This window comes from Labrus bergylta, chromosome 23, assembly GCF_963930695.1.
Source record: "Labrus bergylta chromosome 23, fLabBer1.1, whole genome shotgun sequence".
In the NCBI taxonomy this organism is placed as follows: Eukaryota; Metazoa; Chordata; class Actinopteri; order Labriformes; family Labridae; genus Labrus; species Labrus bergylta.
The window spans coordinates 8,162,723-8,181,812 of NC_089217.1; the positions used below are offsets into that span (position 1 = coordinate 8,162,723).

Below are 19,090 nucleotides of genomic sequence, written 5' to 3' on the forward strand. Positions count from 1 at the left end.
GAAATGTTTAGCTTTTTTTTTTCTGATTTCATACTCTAAGCAAAGAGGTGGAACGCTTAAAGGAATCCAAATTTTTGAGACCTGAGAAGGAGGATGGAGTCATAAAGATGATGGTGTCACTCTGAGTTACACAGACCGAGCCTTTCACTATCATAAGACGTCTCAGTCTCGTCTTAATTCTGCGGGGACCCTGGACAAAACAGTGACAGTGACCAGCTTCAACAAAGACACCCAAAGCCGCACCAAAGGTTAGCGGTGACAGGAGGCTTAGGACCACGCTTCGTTCTTTCATTCCCCATTCTTTTTTTTTTTTTTCTTCGCATAATCTCACATCTATCATTTTCCTCCACGCCTGTCAGTTTGAAACTAAAGCCCTGCTGGGTCGCTGCAGGCCAGTCAAGTCACTGCACGCCCAAGCACACATGCGTTTATGTGAGCACACCGGTCTTCCTACGTGTGCACTCTCATATACATGCGGTGCAGTAAAGGTCACACCTTCAGGGCTGGACAGTGAGATAATGCATCAGGCGTGGATAAACAACTAGTGGTGGACGTGACAGGATATAAATCAGGTGCAGGGAGAGATAGCCTCGGGTTCTACGGGAAAGTGGGAACTCTTATTTACAGTGAGTGTCAGAGGGAAAGTGAATAAAAGCATTTGTCCTAACATACTGTCGCTATTTATATGATCTTTTACATGTTGTGTGTATTTACGTTTATATAGAAGTTCTTTTGTGTCGTTCTTTGAGAGGAGATTTATAATTTACGGCAACAATTTTAGATATGAGTGTCTTTTTCTTACAGAGTTGGCAGCATAGTTAATTCTTCCACAAAAAAAAAAAACAATATCAATTTAAAGATACAAAAATATGTTAAGATTTTGAAGCATGTGAAAGAGGTGATAAAAGACAAAAAAATAAATGTTTTTCCCCGCACCAGTATTCTGACTATTGAAAAGTCAGTGCTCTGAGAAACCGCTAAAGAAGGCATAATATGTTTGTCCACGTATTCAGAAAGGTGTGTTTTGTGGATGTAATGAGGTCACGGTGATGCAGGAGCGTTCCGCCTGGGTGAGCGCCATCGTTCTCTGGCGGGAATACCGCAGGAGAGCAGCAGGGAACAGCTGTGCTGCAACGAGTACGCAAACAACTGCACGGACACACACTCACACCTTTCCCCTCCCTTGAGTCGCTACCTTTCTTTTTTTCTTTTTTCTTTTTTTCAACATCACAGAGGAAAAGGATCAAACTACGCCACTGAAATAAATGGAACACGTCAGTGTGCACATGGGATGAAGCCTATTTGTTCAATATACATCGGTAGTGTTACATTCATTAGTGATCGAAGTTTTAATCGAAAGGGACAAGACTATTAGTGTGTCAGGAGAGATGCATTCAAAGGGGAGACAAAGGAAAGACATTTTCAACTGTCAGAATGTCTTGACCTGATTCCATCCGGTTTCAAATCAGTGTTAGGTTAAAGCTCGTTTGGTGAGTTCTTAGTTGGTCATGAAACAAACTGGAATTAATACTAAAGCCTCTTTATGACTTACAAAACCCCGACGAGACCACCAGCGACAAGAGTGATTATTTCTATAAAGTTTTTAAATGCCTGAAACAGCTGCTGCGGGGTAGGTGTGAGCAGGCTGCTAAAACAGCTTCTGTTTATGTTTTCCACAGCACAGAAACTTGATGAGTGATACACTTGTCTGGTGAAAGACAGCAGGATGACATTAGGTGTTTGTGAACCAAACATTTCTGGGGACTTTTTGAAGATGAACAATCCACCAAAAACGCCTATTATCCGTCAAAAACCACACTGCTAGTACAGACAAAATGAGCAGGACTGCTTTGTATAAATGGTTGCTCAAAATTGACACATACACAATGTCCTCATTGGAGCTTTTAAAAGATGCATATGAGAGGTGTTGCATACAGTTATTACACAGACTCCAAATCCTATCCATATCTTATATGTCACACAGTAATAACAGATTTAACCCAGGAATACCAACAAGTCCTAATGAAATACTCAAACACCCATACACATGTCTTAGCCTTTGACAGACAGCCAACTATGCTCCCACACATCTTCTTCTCCCCTATAATAAACCATAGCCTAATATCAGTGCTAATGCTAATCAATCCCTGAAGGACTATCATTCTCTTTACAGTGGCACTGGCAAGAGCTTGAGCGGGGAAATGAAGCCATTCTAATAAGAAAGATGTCATCTCCCACACTTTATAACATCCTCACATTAACATATCAAATGTTAATTCTATCAAGTACGGATAAGACCCTTGCGTTTCTTTTTTTAATCTCGGGGGGGGGGGGGGCATTTCCAACTTTGAGGAAATCAAAAGCCTGCGTGAGACAAGAAAATATTTCCTTTTATTATTCAACAGAGGGCACAGATAGCGTCTCATCTCGGTGGGGTCTCTGTCATAAGAGAGAGTGAGAGAAAGAGAGAGATCGGGATAGGGAGCTTTGAGGGATGACACAAACGTGAGGTACACAGGAGATGTTCAACATATGAATGCATACAAACAAACCCCATCACACACGAACTTGCACATAAATAACACTGGGCAAAGTACGGCCTGTTAAATCCAATTAACCTGCTGCTCTGATCCCCTCAATGCATCTCCTGTTTCCGTCTTGTAACACCAGATCTTCCCGCCATTTCATTACTACACACACACACACACACACACACACGCATACACACAGCGCTGCTAATGCACCTACTTTAGGCAAATCAGCCAATCACTGCTCCCCATTCAAAGGCCTGAATCACATGACTACCCGCAAATTCATTCTACGCTAGCTCGCAGTTAGCGCTGTCATTTAGCGCTAATGTTATTCCAGTGATCCCCCCTCCTCCTCCTTTAATGTGATTTGGGAAGTCTCAGTTCTGGCTTCCATAAGTCTAGCGCTTAACCCCCGGTGGGCTAGGCTAATCAGTTTCCAGCATTTCTGAGGGAGACAATGATCCCAGTGTTAGCGCTGGCTAATGACATGCTAACACAATTAGCCTAGCTTCCCTGGAGGAGAGCTCAGAGTCAGGGCCCCATTCTTGCCCCACCTCCTGCCGGCTCCTCATCCACTTTCCCTACATTACTATGGAGCCTAATGGCCTCTTATTAAGAAGACAGATGGAACAGGGATGGAGAGCGATTCTACACCTTCTTGAGTTACATATATGTTTCGGTTATGTGCTTCATCCATGACTGCATGGCTGCTTAACAGTAAAAAAAGAAAGATATATATCGCTGCAAGGTGTGGCCATAACATGTAATCAGATCATAGTGTTGCAATATCAAAGCGAGGACTATACATCCATTAGTGGTGCTGTCGGGATCTCTGTATAAAATAAAATCCAAGAGTGTGTAATGTCTTGGAATAAAAACCTATGTTTGTGGGTAAAGTAGTCATAAATGAAACAAAAGAAGCGGCCCTATTTTTTCTGCTTCACATTGGTTATGGCCTGAGAAATGCTGCTATAAATTGTTTAACTATTGTCTTGTCAAAGATAAAGCTCTTCAACACAACTGATCCTCTTCTAATACTCAAAAATTAAAAGAGCACAAGAAAAGCCCTGTCAACTACCACCAACATGCGATCAGGCTTATCAGCAAACCACATCATCAACATCAGCTAATGGCACAAGCTAATGTGGGTCTGATTGAAAGATGTGGGTCAGGATGTGGTAAGGATAATTCAATTCTGTGTTCAATGGTCCATATGGGTCTCGATTCTTCAGTGACCTACAAGGGTCACTAAATAATGAACAACCACGCATTTAACAAAAGCCTTTCTTGCATCAAGATTTAGAAATACGAGGGGTGAAAAAAAAGATTCTTCAGCTTCAGGAGGTTTTTGAAAAGGGCTAGAAAAATATGTTTGTAAAATATTTCAAAGCCTTCAATCTAGGAATCAGCGTGTCTTTACTTACCTGAACTTGGCATTCACTTGGTCGGCAGCTTTGTGGTAGTTCTCAGTGGTGACCTTGTAGAACTGAGCACTCTGCAGAGAGACAGAAAGTGATCCAGTAAGTGATAGAAATGCACAAAGAAGGAGTTTAGATCTCTTATCCATCCAATTTATTCACATCTTTCTGCTTCTAGAATTGAGCCTTTTACGCAACTGGGAAAATTCAAGCAAAGTGATACCTCTTAAAAGTTCAGATATAATATAGTTCTATATGCAGTGACTGCTTTAGTACTTCATGGAGAGGGGCTATGGTTTGTAGGTTGGGAGTATGTTTGTAGGAATGCAGAATAAAAAAATATTTACTACTATCATGTGTTCCCCATAAATAATTCTTGTGAAAGTGTCTGTGGGCAAGACCCTGAAACCCAAAATGCTCCAGAAAGCTTAGCCATCGACGTATCAAAATGCATAAATTGGATCAGTTTTTTCTGATGGCCTCTTTGTAAAGCAGCCTTTTCCACTGGTGTGTGAATGCGTGCGTGAAAGGGTAACTGTGACATGTCGGGTAAAAGCACTTGGAGTGGTCAGAAGACAAGAAAAGCGCTATGTAAGTGGAGTCCATTTCTGTTTTTTTGAACGTGTGTTTGTGGTTTTCCGCTAGCAAACGACTGCTGTAATATCACGAAAACAATCCTGTAAGGTCAGAGGGTCGCTAGTCAACAACATAAAGACCACTGGTCATAATCCCCTGGTGACCCATAACAAATGAACCCATAGCCAGAAACCCCTTCACCTGAATTACTTCCTCAAACATGGCTGTATAACCCAGCTCCTTTTAAAATTATACTACTCCAGCAAGATCAGTTTTGTCAGCCCCCAGCTGCTGTTCAGCACATTTATGATCAAATGGTGAGAGGTTGTAAAGAGTGATGGATGGCTTGATTGAGAGTTGTATGACGTTTGATTCAGGGGGAAGATTATGCAATGTCTGTCAAATTCCTGTCAAACTATAATAGTTGCACTAACAATTCAGAAAAAAACTGTTCAGTCAAAGTAATTCCTTACACATCAGAAAAATAGAGTTCTTGTGTATTTTTATGTTGGTTGCAGTGCTTGGTTTAAGATCTCTTTGACTGTACTATACCAATAGTATGAGCAGACTTTCCATAGGAAAATGGGTTGAGACAAATCCTTGCAAAAAACTTGTGCATGAAGATTTGGTATTTCAACATGGTTTTGGAGAAATCTCAACCAATATTGTACTTTTCAGGGCCCACTAAAAATACAAAGAACGTAAGCCTCTTGGTCCCATCTGCCCCAACTTAACCTCCTAGCAGGGAAGATATTCGTCATTGTTCAGAGAGGTTCAATATGAAGGAACAGCGCTGCTGAAAAGATCAATAGTCATGTGTTGGAGAGCTAAAAGAAGATGGAACATGACAAAGCTGACAAAAAGTCTGATACAGATTTGAGCCCAATACATTTAGAGGGACACTTGTACCAAGGGTTTGCAAAAGATTCAGAGTCCTTCTCTTTTCACTCTCTGTAAAGTCAGACACTTCAAAACATGTTCGATTCTTTTTGGACATTAGTATGCAGACTGCTTTAAATACACAAAAGCAATGGTTTTAGAGCTCTTTTGCAGTATTGTACAAAAATGGTTTATATGAAAACTACTCTAAATATACTTTTACCAATTGCTGTGACAAATTTAATAGATTCATTTTGTTTCCTTCCATTACTGAGATGTCTCAAGTCCAAACTGTCAAATTGAATTGATTTAAAATGATTTATAGTTTTTGTCGTGTCCCATGAGTAACCCTCATTACATCCCCTGAAATACACAGAACACATTTCCTGACAGACATTCATAAACATATCACTGGTAATCAGAGAGTATTTTTGACATTTTGTAAAAGTGCTTTCAATTTGTCATTATTGTGCAGTGTGCAGACAAAGAAAAAAGACTTTGCCTGATGCATCAGAAACAACAACCGATCCACTGCAGTTGTCCCTCAGGCTGACTTTGGTTTGCGTGTAAAACACCGTAAAGCAGTCTACCCAAAGTTTAAGAGTTAACTTGTAAGCTCATGCTGAATCTGTGCCCTCTTGGCCTTGAATCAAGTGCTTTTCTGTGTAGACAAAGAAACTGTCAAGAGCTAAGGAAAAAGGATTTAACAGAGAAGCTTATTCACAGATAAAAAGACTAAAAAGAGATTTGGGCACTGCTAAAGAGGCAAGAATAAGACTTCTCCTGGGTGCAGCGATTGAGCCACTGGAAGAGAAGAGTGCGAGTCAAAAAAGGAGCTGGATTGTGGTCTGACTAGAATACCAAGTATTAGGTAATAATACCTGGCTAAATGGCAGAGCTGGCACTAATCAGCGCTCTAATCCAGCAGGGAGGACAAAAAGGCCATGTGTGACAATGATTGCAGGACCACTTTCAAAACACACACAAACAGTACACACTTACACACACACACACACACAGCATGGGTACATGTGCGTGGACATGCTGCCAAAAGTGTCTACACATACTCTGCTGGCTGGATATAAACAGTGTCGCACAAAAAGAAGCACTCAGTAACCACCAGGAGGAGAGCAGCGTAATTTGTGTGATTACTGAGTGGTCTCAAATTGTGAGTTCCAGCTGCTGCCCCAACTGATTTAAGAAGCAGCCATGTCGCTTTTTAAAGCCCAGAGAAGAGAGATAACAATGCAGAATATTACCTTTAAATTCCACCAAAACTGTTTTCTTTTTGATTGGTGTTAAGCTTTTCTTTGCAAAGGATGGGCAGAATTGTGTAGCAACAAGAATCGGGCACTTTGTTTTTCCCATCTGCAATCAAGTGTCTACCTCTAAAACACTTTCCCTGTTTATTTCCTCTATTTACTTGCTTTTGAGCTCATCTGCAGCCAAACAAAACGCTGGTGGGTGGTGTCATAGACAAATTAAGTCATTACCGCTAATGCACCGCGGCGATATGGAGAAGATAGAAGCAGCACCACAACACGGGCTGCAAGCTCAATTTAGAGGGAAAAGGGCTCCATTTTTTAATGAATAAAACAAATAACTCCATGTATTGATGGTGCTTTTTCTTATCTGCTGCTGAGCAGGAGGGCCGGAATGGGGAGAAACCCCACCAGTGCAAACATTAGGGTTCTGCAGAGTTAGACAAATTAGACATCTACTGTGGGGCTCTATGCAACTTGCTAACAAGGACAGCAAAACGGCTGGTTAACTGTTGCTACTCTTGCATTTCAATATTAACTCCTATTTCAGGCCACAGCTAAACAGGTCGCCCAACAGCCACCTGTAACTGTGTAATGAAAAAAATTATCCTTTGACAGCTTTAACAATAACTTAATGTGTCATATTCAAACAGGAGGACAGGGATGTTGAATCACCTCACAATATGATTTAGATACAATATAACACTTCATATCTTTGGCCTAGAAACTTTCCAAAATTTGCATCAACATTTCTGACCTCTTTTTTCTTTTTTTTATTAAAAACCCTGAGCCCTATCTCAGCCTACTGAAAGGTTATTTTACACCAATTTTCCTCTTTGTTGAGATATCCATATTCCTCTGTAAAGACTTCATGGAATATCTCTCTGAATCCAGTCTCAGACACAATAATTCCACACTGCAGCTCACTGTCGTGGTTCCTCACGATTATTGTGTCTCCACTCACACCGCAAGCAGAGCCAGAGAGACTGCACTGATCGCTTCATGTTAGAAGAGATGTAATAAAACATCTTTGATGCTACAAAACAGCATCAAGATGAGCAAAAAAACAACTTTAAATACATTTTAAACTTACCATGAGTCATGCTCAAGTCCACAGAAAAAAGAATAAAGAGGAAAGTATTGAAAGGGAGAGGGGAGGAAAGATGACAGACAGACAGAGGGGGAGATGAAGATAGCAAGTCATAGCCAGAGAGAGAGAGAGATAGAGAGATAGAAGCTATTACTGTTTTTTTAATGCTCTTTCCCCCTGTTTTTCTTCCTTTCACTGTGCTGTGGAACTTTGCTATGAGATGGCAATTGCTGCAGTGATTGTCCTCCATGGGAGAGCAGAAAAATCCAATTTCATCGATATACAAGGCGAAAAGAAAGATAGAAAAAAGAAGAAGACAAATCTCTTCTGAAAAATGAAATAGAGGCATACAGGGGGAAAAAAGAACATCCCTCAAAAAAAGAAAAAGAAGCGATATAGAGAGACAGACAGACGGCGTGGGAGGGCTTAGAAGAGCTGTGGTTAAAAAAAAGAAAGAAAAAAAAACATGGACAAGTTGATTGTTAAATATGAGATTGTTTTACAGCCGGGCAGGTATTGAGTGAAAATGTAATAAATATATAGATATTGTTTTCAGGGGCTATTTGGTAGCTGTGGCCAGAATGAGCGGCGGCAGCAGAGGCAGCAGTCTGAGCTGCCCGGGAGCCTGGTGATGGCCTGTCACTGGAAGCCCCTCTGATGAATGGCCATGTTGGATTGAAACAGACGTGTAATATATATCAGACTTATATTCTCTCTCGCTTGCTCTCCCCTCTGTCTAACATGTGTGGAAGATGCTGAGGGAATCCTGAGGTGAAGGGAAGCAGATGGGTTGAGGGTGAAGCAAAGTTAATGTATTTAAATGTTTGTTTTTAATGTATTTTGTCTGCGCGTCCCTTGGATTGCTGTACTTTATCTTTGGAATGCCAAATCTGTACTAAGCTATAATTAAAACATTTTTTTTTTCCCCATCCTTTTTGGGCTACTTTTTGAAACTATGCTCTAAAAGTTCATTTTGCCAGGCTACAGTTAGCAAAAGGAAAACAGGAAGAAAATAGAGAATCCTAACAGGGCTCTGTGGCCTGAACAAGAAAAAGGAGCGTGATTAACACAGTCCAAACAAACTGCACCCCCTATGGAGTCCCAAGCCGCTTGCTGCACAATTAGACAACATTCAGTATGCCCACCACTGCTCCTCAGTTACACACAGGATTGCAGGCCATCACACTAAACGCTCATATGATTCCCACTTCTGTTGTGTTTTGCCTCCATAGGCCATAAGTCCTGATAGTATTTACAAATAAAAGTGGCTACCTGTGCATCAATCAATAAATAAATCAGTTTTATGCAACACATCCAACTTCTGTTTATTTTACTTATCTGTAATGTAATGACCCTTAGATATGGCCATTGACATTTTTACATATTTTTAATATTGTCTTTTTTATTTTCTTATCCTACATCACTCACAAATGTCAAGTTTTCATAACTTAGACGACACCTCAAAAGTAGAATATCTGTAATTCAAATTTGTCTCCAACTCTTCTGTTTTTATTCCATCTTGTACTTTCTTGCACTGAATGTCTAGTTTTTCTTTTTCCATCTTCAATAGAGGATCTCGTTCCTTGCCTGTCCATCTCTCTCTCTCTCTCTCTCAGTCTGCTGTCTCTCTCTGAGGTGTGAAGGTGATTTGTTGACACTTTGATCTAAGGAATATTGACCAGAGGCCAACATGGTTGATGGATGGCCAGTGCATGAAGTCGATAATGGCTGTGTTAGTTGGGAGTCATCACTTCTACTATCAGCAGTCGAATTGGCTGTACAGAAACACTGTCCAAGATGTAATAATACAAGTTGAGCTGAGGACTAGAGTGAAGCTCAACAATAAAACAGGATCTGTTTGGTTTATGTGCAATGCAACAGCCTGCCAACATCTCATTTTATTTCTACGTCTTGGGATTTTTGGAAACGCTTGACCAAATTTCCGGTTCTAAAAGTGGTTGTCTTCTTTTCTAATGACCCATATCAGCCAATGGCATCTTTTCCTCTACCCTACCAAAACTGTATAGACCAGTGCACTTCCAATTACTGGCAGACGTCTACTACCACTCAATACCCACTGGCTTGGCTTAACAATTCATCTTCAATGAGGGAAAGAAAACAAATGAAATCTTTGGAGAAATGTCTTGTGTGCAACATGAACTAAGAAGTGCACAGGATATATATTCTACAACTATTTCACTGAAACTGGATTCTTTAAAAGTGTTCTTCTCTTTAATCTGCCAAGAAACAAGATTAGGAACAGCAACAATAAAGACGGCTATATTTAAAGTGATCTGCATTTTAATCATGTGTTCGCATGCATGAGTTAGCATACTCAAGATTTGTGGGGGGGTTTTTTTTTACCAGGAAAATGCTTTTAAGCCAATGGTTTGAAGACAAAATCATGATTGAATCCTTGTGAGATCAAGGACAAAAATAAGAATAAGAATGCTTTCATATATTAAATGAAAATCTGGAGTCACAATGGGCAAACTTTCCCGAACTTTAGACTTTAAACACTCTTATAAAAGTAGAGACTCTTTCCCATATGATGGCATCATTTTAAGCACATTAAATAGGACTCTGTATCCTTCCTAAGACACATGTATAAATTGAGGAGCGAGAAGGTGTCCTTTTTTTTTTTTAAACACACTTTAAATGGGACATTTGACCCTTCTTCACCCCCTTGTAGGCATCTCTCACTGGGACCAGCATGGAGCTGCCAATTGAAGCCGGCTAAGCGTGGCAGCTGACCCTTGTCCTCCTCCATAGGACGCAGGTTTGACAAGGAACATCAGGGTAGTGTCATTTTCAGGGACACAAGGACACACCCAGGGATGAAGGAGATGTAACCTTTTATCCTTCAGGCGGAGGAATTACAGAAAGAAAAAACGTGATATCCAGAGAGCAAAAGAGCGGCAGAGAGACAATTACGGAGAGGCAGAGAACAAGAAAGAGAGCGGTGTATATCACACTGGGGAAAGCACGCAGAGTTTAAGTTGAAGGACGATAACAGAAACAGTGGGGCAGAGGAATAAAGAAAAAGAAGAAATGTGACTATACTTTGGCTGAGCCCAGTGGTGACCGAGCCCTCTGTGGAGGCTGTCTCAATTGTGCGCTCGTTTGTGGGTAAACCGTGAAATGTGTTTCTGTGTGCACTGCTGTAAGTGCATTATACATTAACAGAGGTACGTTATGGAAGCTTTTCCCCAGGCAAAAACTTGTGCTGCAGTGTGTGATGTATGTTTGTGGAAATAACAATGATGTAACTCGCTTGGTGACTGTTTAATGCAGCATTTAGTTTTTACTTTGTCTTCTTTTGTGTAATGGATATTTTCTGTTCTCTACCCATCGGGATATTTCTTGTTAGTCGAGCTTTTTATTTTTGGTGTTGTTTTTCTTCACTATTCTATGGTACGTTTGTAGTTATGTGTAGAAGAAAAGTCTTGTTTTCTCTGGAGTGCTTTGCTTGCTCAACATAAAAAAAGAAGCTATTGTATTGAAATATTTGAAGATGAATCAGATATCATCACTTTCAGTTTCTTTTTAAATGCTGAAGATGTGTTGTACATTAATGTAACCTAGCATGTCCATATATGGGCATATTTCCCACAGGTAAACGGGAGAAAACTGTCTTACCCTCTCTTCCAGCCGGGCCACCTGCTCTCTGTAGAAAACATCCTGCTTCTTAAGGTCCGCTTCTCTGGCTTCCAGCTGCTTGGCCTAAACACACAAACATTAAGAACATTAAGAAAAAAAGACACACTTTGACTTATAGCCCGTACAGAAACTTTGACTTTTACATGTATGGGCATATGTGCACATTTCACTGCATACAAGAAAATACAACTTTGTGTCCAAGTGTGTGAGACTGATGATGGTGTAGCTGTACTGCATGTGTTTCTTTGTCCTGTTGTGTTCAATCTTCAGCGTAACCACTATCAGGCCAAGAGGATAACATCAGTTCTCAGTGAGTAGAAGCAGTATGGTCTGGCGTATATATTTACACAGCCTACCAATCTGCACTGTCCTCCTCTCTACTTTGACCTTCACTAAATGTACGGCAGAGTCTCTGGGTGATGTACAGAAGAGATAAGACCTGGATGTATCCGCTCTTAAGAAAAGGGGAAAAAGCACCCCCTCACACTCGAATAGAGGGGCTAATGGCTTAAATCAAATGGAAGTAAAACTTGTACTAATCACGAGGAAAATGTTACTCTCTTTACAGACCGAACAACAGAGTTTATAGGAAGACTTAATAGTTTCTATTTTATTCTTAATAGTTTGATACATTTTTTAACACTATGGGTTTTTTAATGTCTTTGGATGAGTTGGAACTCATTTGGATAAAGGAATGGTGTTCCAAACAATACATAATGATAATAATAATTTCGGTTCATCCTCACTTTTAAGACCAAAATAAATGTCCCCGCTTTTTAAGTCTCAGAAAGGCGCTGAAATCATCTTGGTTTTTTTTAATATTTTGAGCAAGGCAGTTGTGAAAACAGGATATCAAAATATGGATACGTTGAATATCTGCTGAAGATAAATATTCAAATGTCTAAGAAGCAGAAAAAGAGAAGAGAAAGCCTTATGAACTTAGAAACAGAACTGTACAGACTAGGAGAAGGTACAGACCTCAAGACTCACCTTGCGTCCCATCTCCTGAACAATGTAAGCATTGAAAGAAAACAGAAGGAAAAGAAAGAGTTCAAAGAGGCACTAATTCATCCATAAAGTTCTTTACAGTGACATTTAGGAAAGGTTTAGTATTCAGAGGCTTAGGGTGACTGGATTTCACACTGCTCTGCTTGGATTCTCACACTTCATCCTCAAAAGTCTCCTCTCTCCCTGGCATATACAGACACAAAACATGTATGGTATATATCCACTTTTGTATGCACATGCACCGTGACATACATTAAACCAGCATACTGCAGAGGACTCTCGTATGGAAAGCAGCCCTGCAAAGAAGCCGTGAAACCTTGAAGCCTTCACGCTTTGAGTGCTATAGGAAGAAAACACGCCGCATGGAGAAGAAAAATTGCATTACCCCATCCAATCTCTACTACACCGATAACCATCTGTGTTTGGCTACTCAATGCACTGGAGGCGGAGCGGTGTTGCTCCATGCATTGTGATGAGGAGCGGCGACGAGTGTCACTGAGGGGGGGCTGTCCACGCGTTGAGTGGGGGAAGTTTCAAAGTCAAGGGGATGCTCAAAGCTTTCCCGCTATGTGAAAGACGCGCGGGCAGGCACCTGCACACACACATTATGTCCTCTCCAGATCCAGATAGGGAGAAAAAAAATCGCTTTATCACACTCAGGAAAGCAACACTGCGAACAAGTTGCTCCTGTCTTACCTGTCCTCAGCACAACCTAGCATTAGCAAGCCTCGTTGGTGCATCAGACAATCGTCTCCATTGTGTGTCCCTACAAGTCTGTAGTGCAATTATGCAGCAAGGGTTGTACAGAAGCTAAAGCTATCTGGACCTGAAGTGCACATTCTGTAAATACATCCCATAAGTCCTTAAAATGTGTTATTGGTTCAAAGCCACCAATCATGGCTTGTATGACAGATTAACCAATTTTTGTGGGACGAGATTAAATTGGCCAAGGTGCCAAAAAACTGTCGTCCACCAACAGCTCAATTTAAGACAAAGAAGATGATGGGATGGAGGGGAAACACAGAAGATATTTGACGTTATGTTGTGAGGTGGCGACTTAAGACTTTGCAGGAGACAGACAAAAACATTGCACACACACGCAAAAAAGGCGCAAACAAGTGCTTATACGCTGTTGTGAAAAACACACATCAGCCTCAAATACACACACCAGCCGGAGCAGCTGTACCCACAGAGAGCGGCGCCAGGAGATAAATGCATACTGAAGGCGAGACTAAAGGGGTCATTAAAAGAGGGGAGAAATGTGTACCAAGGGGATTTGATTTTTTTGCTCACTTTTGTGTTTAATATGCGTCTTTTCTTTGCCGTGAGTTTGTTCAATTTCTATGCGAGCAGGTTGGCCAGGCTCTTGACTGCAGACACACACACACACACACACACACACACACACACACACAAACACACTATTTTAGGATTACTTCCGACCGATTAACCCCATTCAGCAGACTTTAGAGATAATCTAATCATACTAAAGGCCAAACAATGGGACAGACTTCACCACTGCCCACACACCTTTTGTTCGCCTAATGAAGAGGCGGTCTTGGTTAAAAGGAGGAGGTGGTGGTGGTGGTGGTGGAGGAGCTGGAGAGCTGGGGTAAGGGTGGTGGGGGAAGGAAGAGGAAGCGAAGGGCAGAAATTGACAAGGAAAAGAACTTGAGAGTGAAATGAACAGAGAGATAAGACACAAAGAGGAAGAGGACAATCGAAGGTGATTTATCATTGGTGGTGTCAAGAATGGAGAAGTGGCTGTTGGATGGCACATGGAGCCCGGGCCGAGAGTGTCTCTCTAACTTCAGAAAGAAGTCTAAGGGAAAAAGACTATTACCAAGCAAAGAGAGGAAGAGAGGAGTGAAGCAGAAGAATCAGGAGACCAAGAAGCTCTCACAAATGTCACAGCCTTGAAATTAAGACAGGAAAATCATTTGAAGTAAATTAGTAGATTCATTTCAAGGGAGTAGTTGACTTGAATTATATTAATTTGATTTCCCCCTTTAGATTGGATAAATTCATGAAAATAGATTAGATCAATCATGAAAAATCAGTTTAATCAGGAAATCCAGTTTTGGTTTCTATCTGGATACAACCTCCTTAATTGTGGTCAGAGGTCAGATCCTGTTCTTTAACCGGATGTCCAGGGTTTGTTTATCATAACTTCAACTATTTTTCAGCTATTATTTATTTGTTTTAAGAGGTCTGAGGTTAAAAGAAAGTAAAGAAGAAAGAGGATGTTTGTATTTATATATTAACTTCCTGTATTTTACAGAGCTAGTTGCATACAGAGAAATTAGTGTGCATGTATGTAGTCTCATTTAGAGCACTGGTTTTCCTAAATTGTGAACTTAAAAGGCTTGCATCCAGATCAAGGTTATCCAATTCAATGTTACTTTTATAAAGTGGCAAAAACTAAGATGGATCACCTAATCGTTGACATCAAAAGACTGGATTTCTTTGTTCATTCTGATAAGGATTCGTTTTATGGAATTTGACCCTCATTTTAAAAGCGATTTCAAAACTTTGCAAGTCCACATGATGTAATTTAGTCTCACCAAGTCTAATTTTACTGTGCAGCCAACCTCGACATAAAAGAACAAAACACAGTCAAAATACTAAACACTCAAGTAAAACTGTCCCACTGGGCGCAGGCCGACTCCACATGGTGCTATTTGCAGCCCAGGAAACCACATTAACAATAGCAAACTTTTACATCACCCACCATGTCCATCTTTCCCCTGGCCTCATATTAAGTACAGTAACACAATGGCTTAGGGTGACAGGCAAGTAAGAGTGAGACCGTGGTGGTCAGATTAAACTGAGCGTTTAAGCAGGGTGAACGCCTCTGCGAATATCAATTAGCCAGCAGCTGAATAATTAAGGGCCGCCATGTTTTTTAATTAGCCGACTGCCGCAGTTTGAGCTGGGAGCGAGGGCGGAGGAGAAGAGGCGGGGAGGAGGAGGCAAGAGGGATGAAAACAGGTGGATTTTGCTGTGTCAGGTCCCCCACCCACCTCCTGTGCTCTCACTGATTTGCTCCCATGCACTCTGTTTTCTTTCACACCCTGCTTATTTGTTCAAAGTGTTTCTCCTTGTGCTTTCTTTTCTATTATATAATTTTAAAGGGACTTAAATAAAAATAAGTCCTTCCTGCAACATAAGGCAACTCCTTAGGCTAGTATGAACTTTGTGTGTCTCTAATCTGAATGTTAAACGAGTGTCCTATCGAATAAAACACAGAAACTCCCATCATTCATCATTTCAACGAATGGCTAAAAACATCTGAACAATAATAGAATATCCTCTTTGTTTATGTGTTTTCCAACAACCCATTGCTACACGTTTTACATGTCTGTTTGAGAAGTCCAACCAAAGTCATTTTCTTTCTAAAATGTTGTCGTTTGAAAATCTCTTAAAGTCCTGAAAGGCTTGAAATAACTATTATAACTGGATGATGTTGCAGTATAAAAATTAGGTCTGAAAGAAACTGACAATGGAAACAAGAAATAGCATTTTTTTTCTTTTATATCCCATTCATCAATTTGTTACGACCTAGAAATACATTAAGTACAATCTCCTCCTGGTTGAGGACCTTTGACTTAAATTAGGGGATCAAACGATAACACATCTCTTCATGAAAGCTTTACAATAGTTGCCAACAGGACACAAAAGGCTGAGGCACCAATGTATTCAAGAAAATTAGAGATAATTTACCATAGCTATGCTTAAGAAGAAAAATATCTGATAATGTCTATTAGCAATTCAGTACATATTACATTTCTCATTTCACACTTCAATGCTTGAGACCTCTTTGTTGTACCAATGAGGTGACAAATTGTTACTATGTTTGCCTACTACATGCTTATAAATCATGCTTGATGAAAACAATCTCCCGTGATGACATGATCGATAGAGCACAAATCAAATCCCGTCACATTAACTAACAGAGCCTCATCCATAACCTCTGTGTCTTTTGTCTTTCCCTGCCACCATCAGCTCAGGCCTGATTCAACCCCTGTCACAAGTAGCATCATAATCAATGCTCCATCACACCATCCAAGTGAAATCTGCAGCACGGTGGGTCAGAGCTGCTCACCAGGACCCATCTATCACAGAGCTGCACGACAGGGCCCTGTGATAAACTAATACTGAAGCCGCGGGCCTCGGTTCTTCTGTGCTCCGACAGGCACGGAAGGGGGTCAAAGAGCAGCACGATGTGACCGTGGCTCTGTTGTTAATTGGCATGGTGGAGGTGTAGGTGGCATGTGGGAGGTTCGAGATGGATGGAGGTAAGGGAGGGGAAGTTCATGGGGAAGGGGAGGAAAAAAGATATGTCCGTGTTTGGATGGAATATGGGTGACAAGATTGTTTTGCGGAGAGATGGGTTTTTTGACAGTTGCTGGGATGACATATAAAGCTTGGTGATAGGAATGTTTTAAAAGACTGATATGACAAAAAAAACCACACACATACAGATTGAAATATATTCAAAGCTCCCACTCATACAAAAGGGTTTCAGACACACATCCGTTACACAAATCTTTCCCATCCTTTAACTGCCTCTTAAACCACTGCAACCTTATCTTTAAAAGCTATCACTGGCAGATCAAATCTAAGTGATGGTGTGTAAAATGATATCACCTAACACAGACCTTACAGGCAGTATTAAACATTACCCTTATAGTCACTAATAAAACACAAGTCCTGGTAGCAGTAGCTGTAAAACTCCATTGGAAACCATTCACTTTGCCTGCTTAATTAGCATCATGGGGTTTTACTGAGCGGCAATAACACACCAGGTTCACGGCTTAAGTCTCCATGGGGGGGTGGAAGGGTTATGGACAAGAGAATCGTGTCAGAAATAGTGTGGTCAGTTAATGGGCCTAACCTTGACTGATCAAACTGAAGGACAAACACGACCCACACATGCTGACAGCTGCAGAAAAAAAATACTTTTTTGTGCTACAAGATTTGTGTCAATTGGACATTATTAAAAGTGCAGTATTTTAATAAAAACAAAATCCTTTGCTGTACCTCACTAAATGCCCTTTGATTTGCAGAAGCCATCCCTACTATTTTTTAACATCAATATGACGTTTAAAGAATTTTCTCCTTTGGTTCTATACATTTTAAAAGGGGAGAATGACGACAAACAAAATTGTTACCAAGTAAAAACTTGAACTGTGATTCATTTCCTTTTTATTTAAGTGCCAATTCCGAACTATGATGGACATAAAAACTTTAAAGTTTTTAGTCTCTGATGGTAGGACCATAAAAGAAAAGAAATAAACCCAATGAAATCCGTCAATTTGACTTTGATGTATACAGCATAGAGCCTGACTTACTGTGAGTGAGTTTGACTTGCAACAGAAGCTGCTGACTGATCTTGAATCAGTTGCATAAGTCTCTAGACCACAAGGATGCATGGACATATACCTGACAGCAAGGCCGCCCTGTCACAACGTAATACTGCAGCATCCTGGGATCCTCTTCACTCAGATTTATGTCACTGGAGCTGGGGTCAGTCATAATAAAGTCACAAGACGCAAGGGTACCATTAATCACAGAGAATAAGCTGGCAGAGGCTACGAAGCTCTGATTGAAGCAATTAGCCTCTGACCATTATCCTGTGTGGATTAGCTTTTTTTTCTGTACAGTGCATGGTTTTATTCTCTTGCCTTTTAGGTATGTAGTAATAACAGTGACACCTCCCTATGCTGTGGTAAGAGGAATCCAATTGTCAATGCCAGCAAGAACATGAGAATGCAAATGCTACCTACCAATTGTCAGCTGGCGTACAATTTAAAGACATACGATTATGGCTTATCATCAAGTTTACAAAGAATAGGTTACTTTTCAATCAATTTAACTTGATGGATTTTACACATTAAATGTCATTCTTTGCCTGTAAAAGCACACATATCCAGACATTGCTTAAGATGCAGCATTCAAAACTTTACCAATTTGACTTTTTCAGTAGTTTGACAAGCAAAAGACTGAAGGATGGTCATCTGTCCTGCAGACAAAATTGCTCTCCCTCAGGGATCTCTTAGCACAGTGAGTAATGATGTGTTGACCTGGAGGGTCGGAGGGCGGACCTGTGCAGGACAGGGTCCAAAGGCCAAGAGGTGTAGGTGGAGCTTGTGGGTGTCTCAATGTTTGTGCGTGTATCTTAACAACTGGCTGTTTAAGGGCACATTAAAATGAAGTGTCCTGGTGGAGTGTAAGACTTATTGACTGTGAACAGAGGTCAACAGAGGGCTTGATCTGAACCAGCTGTCCTTAATGATGCTGAGACAAGCGATGTCAACCCACTCACACGTTTACATCTTTCTTGATATTCTGTCAAATTGATAAGAGTTTTGACAAAATAATGAAAATGCATTTTTCCGTGAGGATATGGTAATCAAGCACTTTCAAAAGATACAAGATTATGGTGATCAGGACCTTGAAGAACAAAGATTTGAGAGTGCATTGAAGTTAAAAGAGATGCCAAGAACGTGCTGTTTGGAGGCGACCTTCGGGAGAACATGGAAATCAAGTACTGTGCTTCCTTTGAGATGTTCTCTGGAAAAACAAAGGAAAGCACGTACAGAAGACATCCTCCAGTAAAAACAAATGGTACTAGTGATTCCACAAAGGTTGAAGTCTTGGTAG

General features: G+C 40.7%; 1 protein-coding gene across 3 annotated transcripts in view; it reads right to left on the minus strand.

Annotated features, from left to right (window-relative positions):
* chchd3a (coiled-coil-helix-coiled-coil-helix domain containing 3a) overlaps window positions 1-19,090 on the minus strand; it is a 61,232-nt gene that overhangs the window by 13,423 nt on the left and 28,719 nt on the right. Inside the window, exons 5-7 of one of the 3 annotated variants that reach the window (XM_065951319.1) lie at window positions 12,395-12,421; window positions 11,396-11,479; window positions 3,956-4,026 (exon numbers count right to left, since the gene is read on the minus strand). In XM_065951319.1, the coding sequence (XP_065807391.1) occupies window positions 3,956-4,026; window positions 11,396-11,479; window positions 12,395-12,421 (182 nt within the window). The remainder of the gene's footprint in view (window positions 1-3,955; window positions 4,027-11,395; window positions 11,480-12,394; window positions 12,422-19,090) is intronic. The other 2 variants (XM_065951320.1, XM_065951321.1) reach the window with 2 other exon arrangements.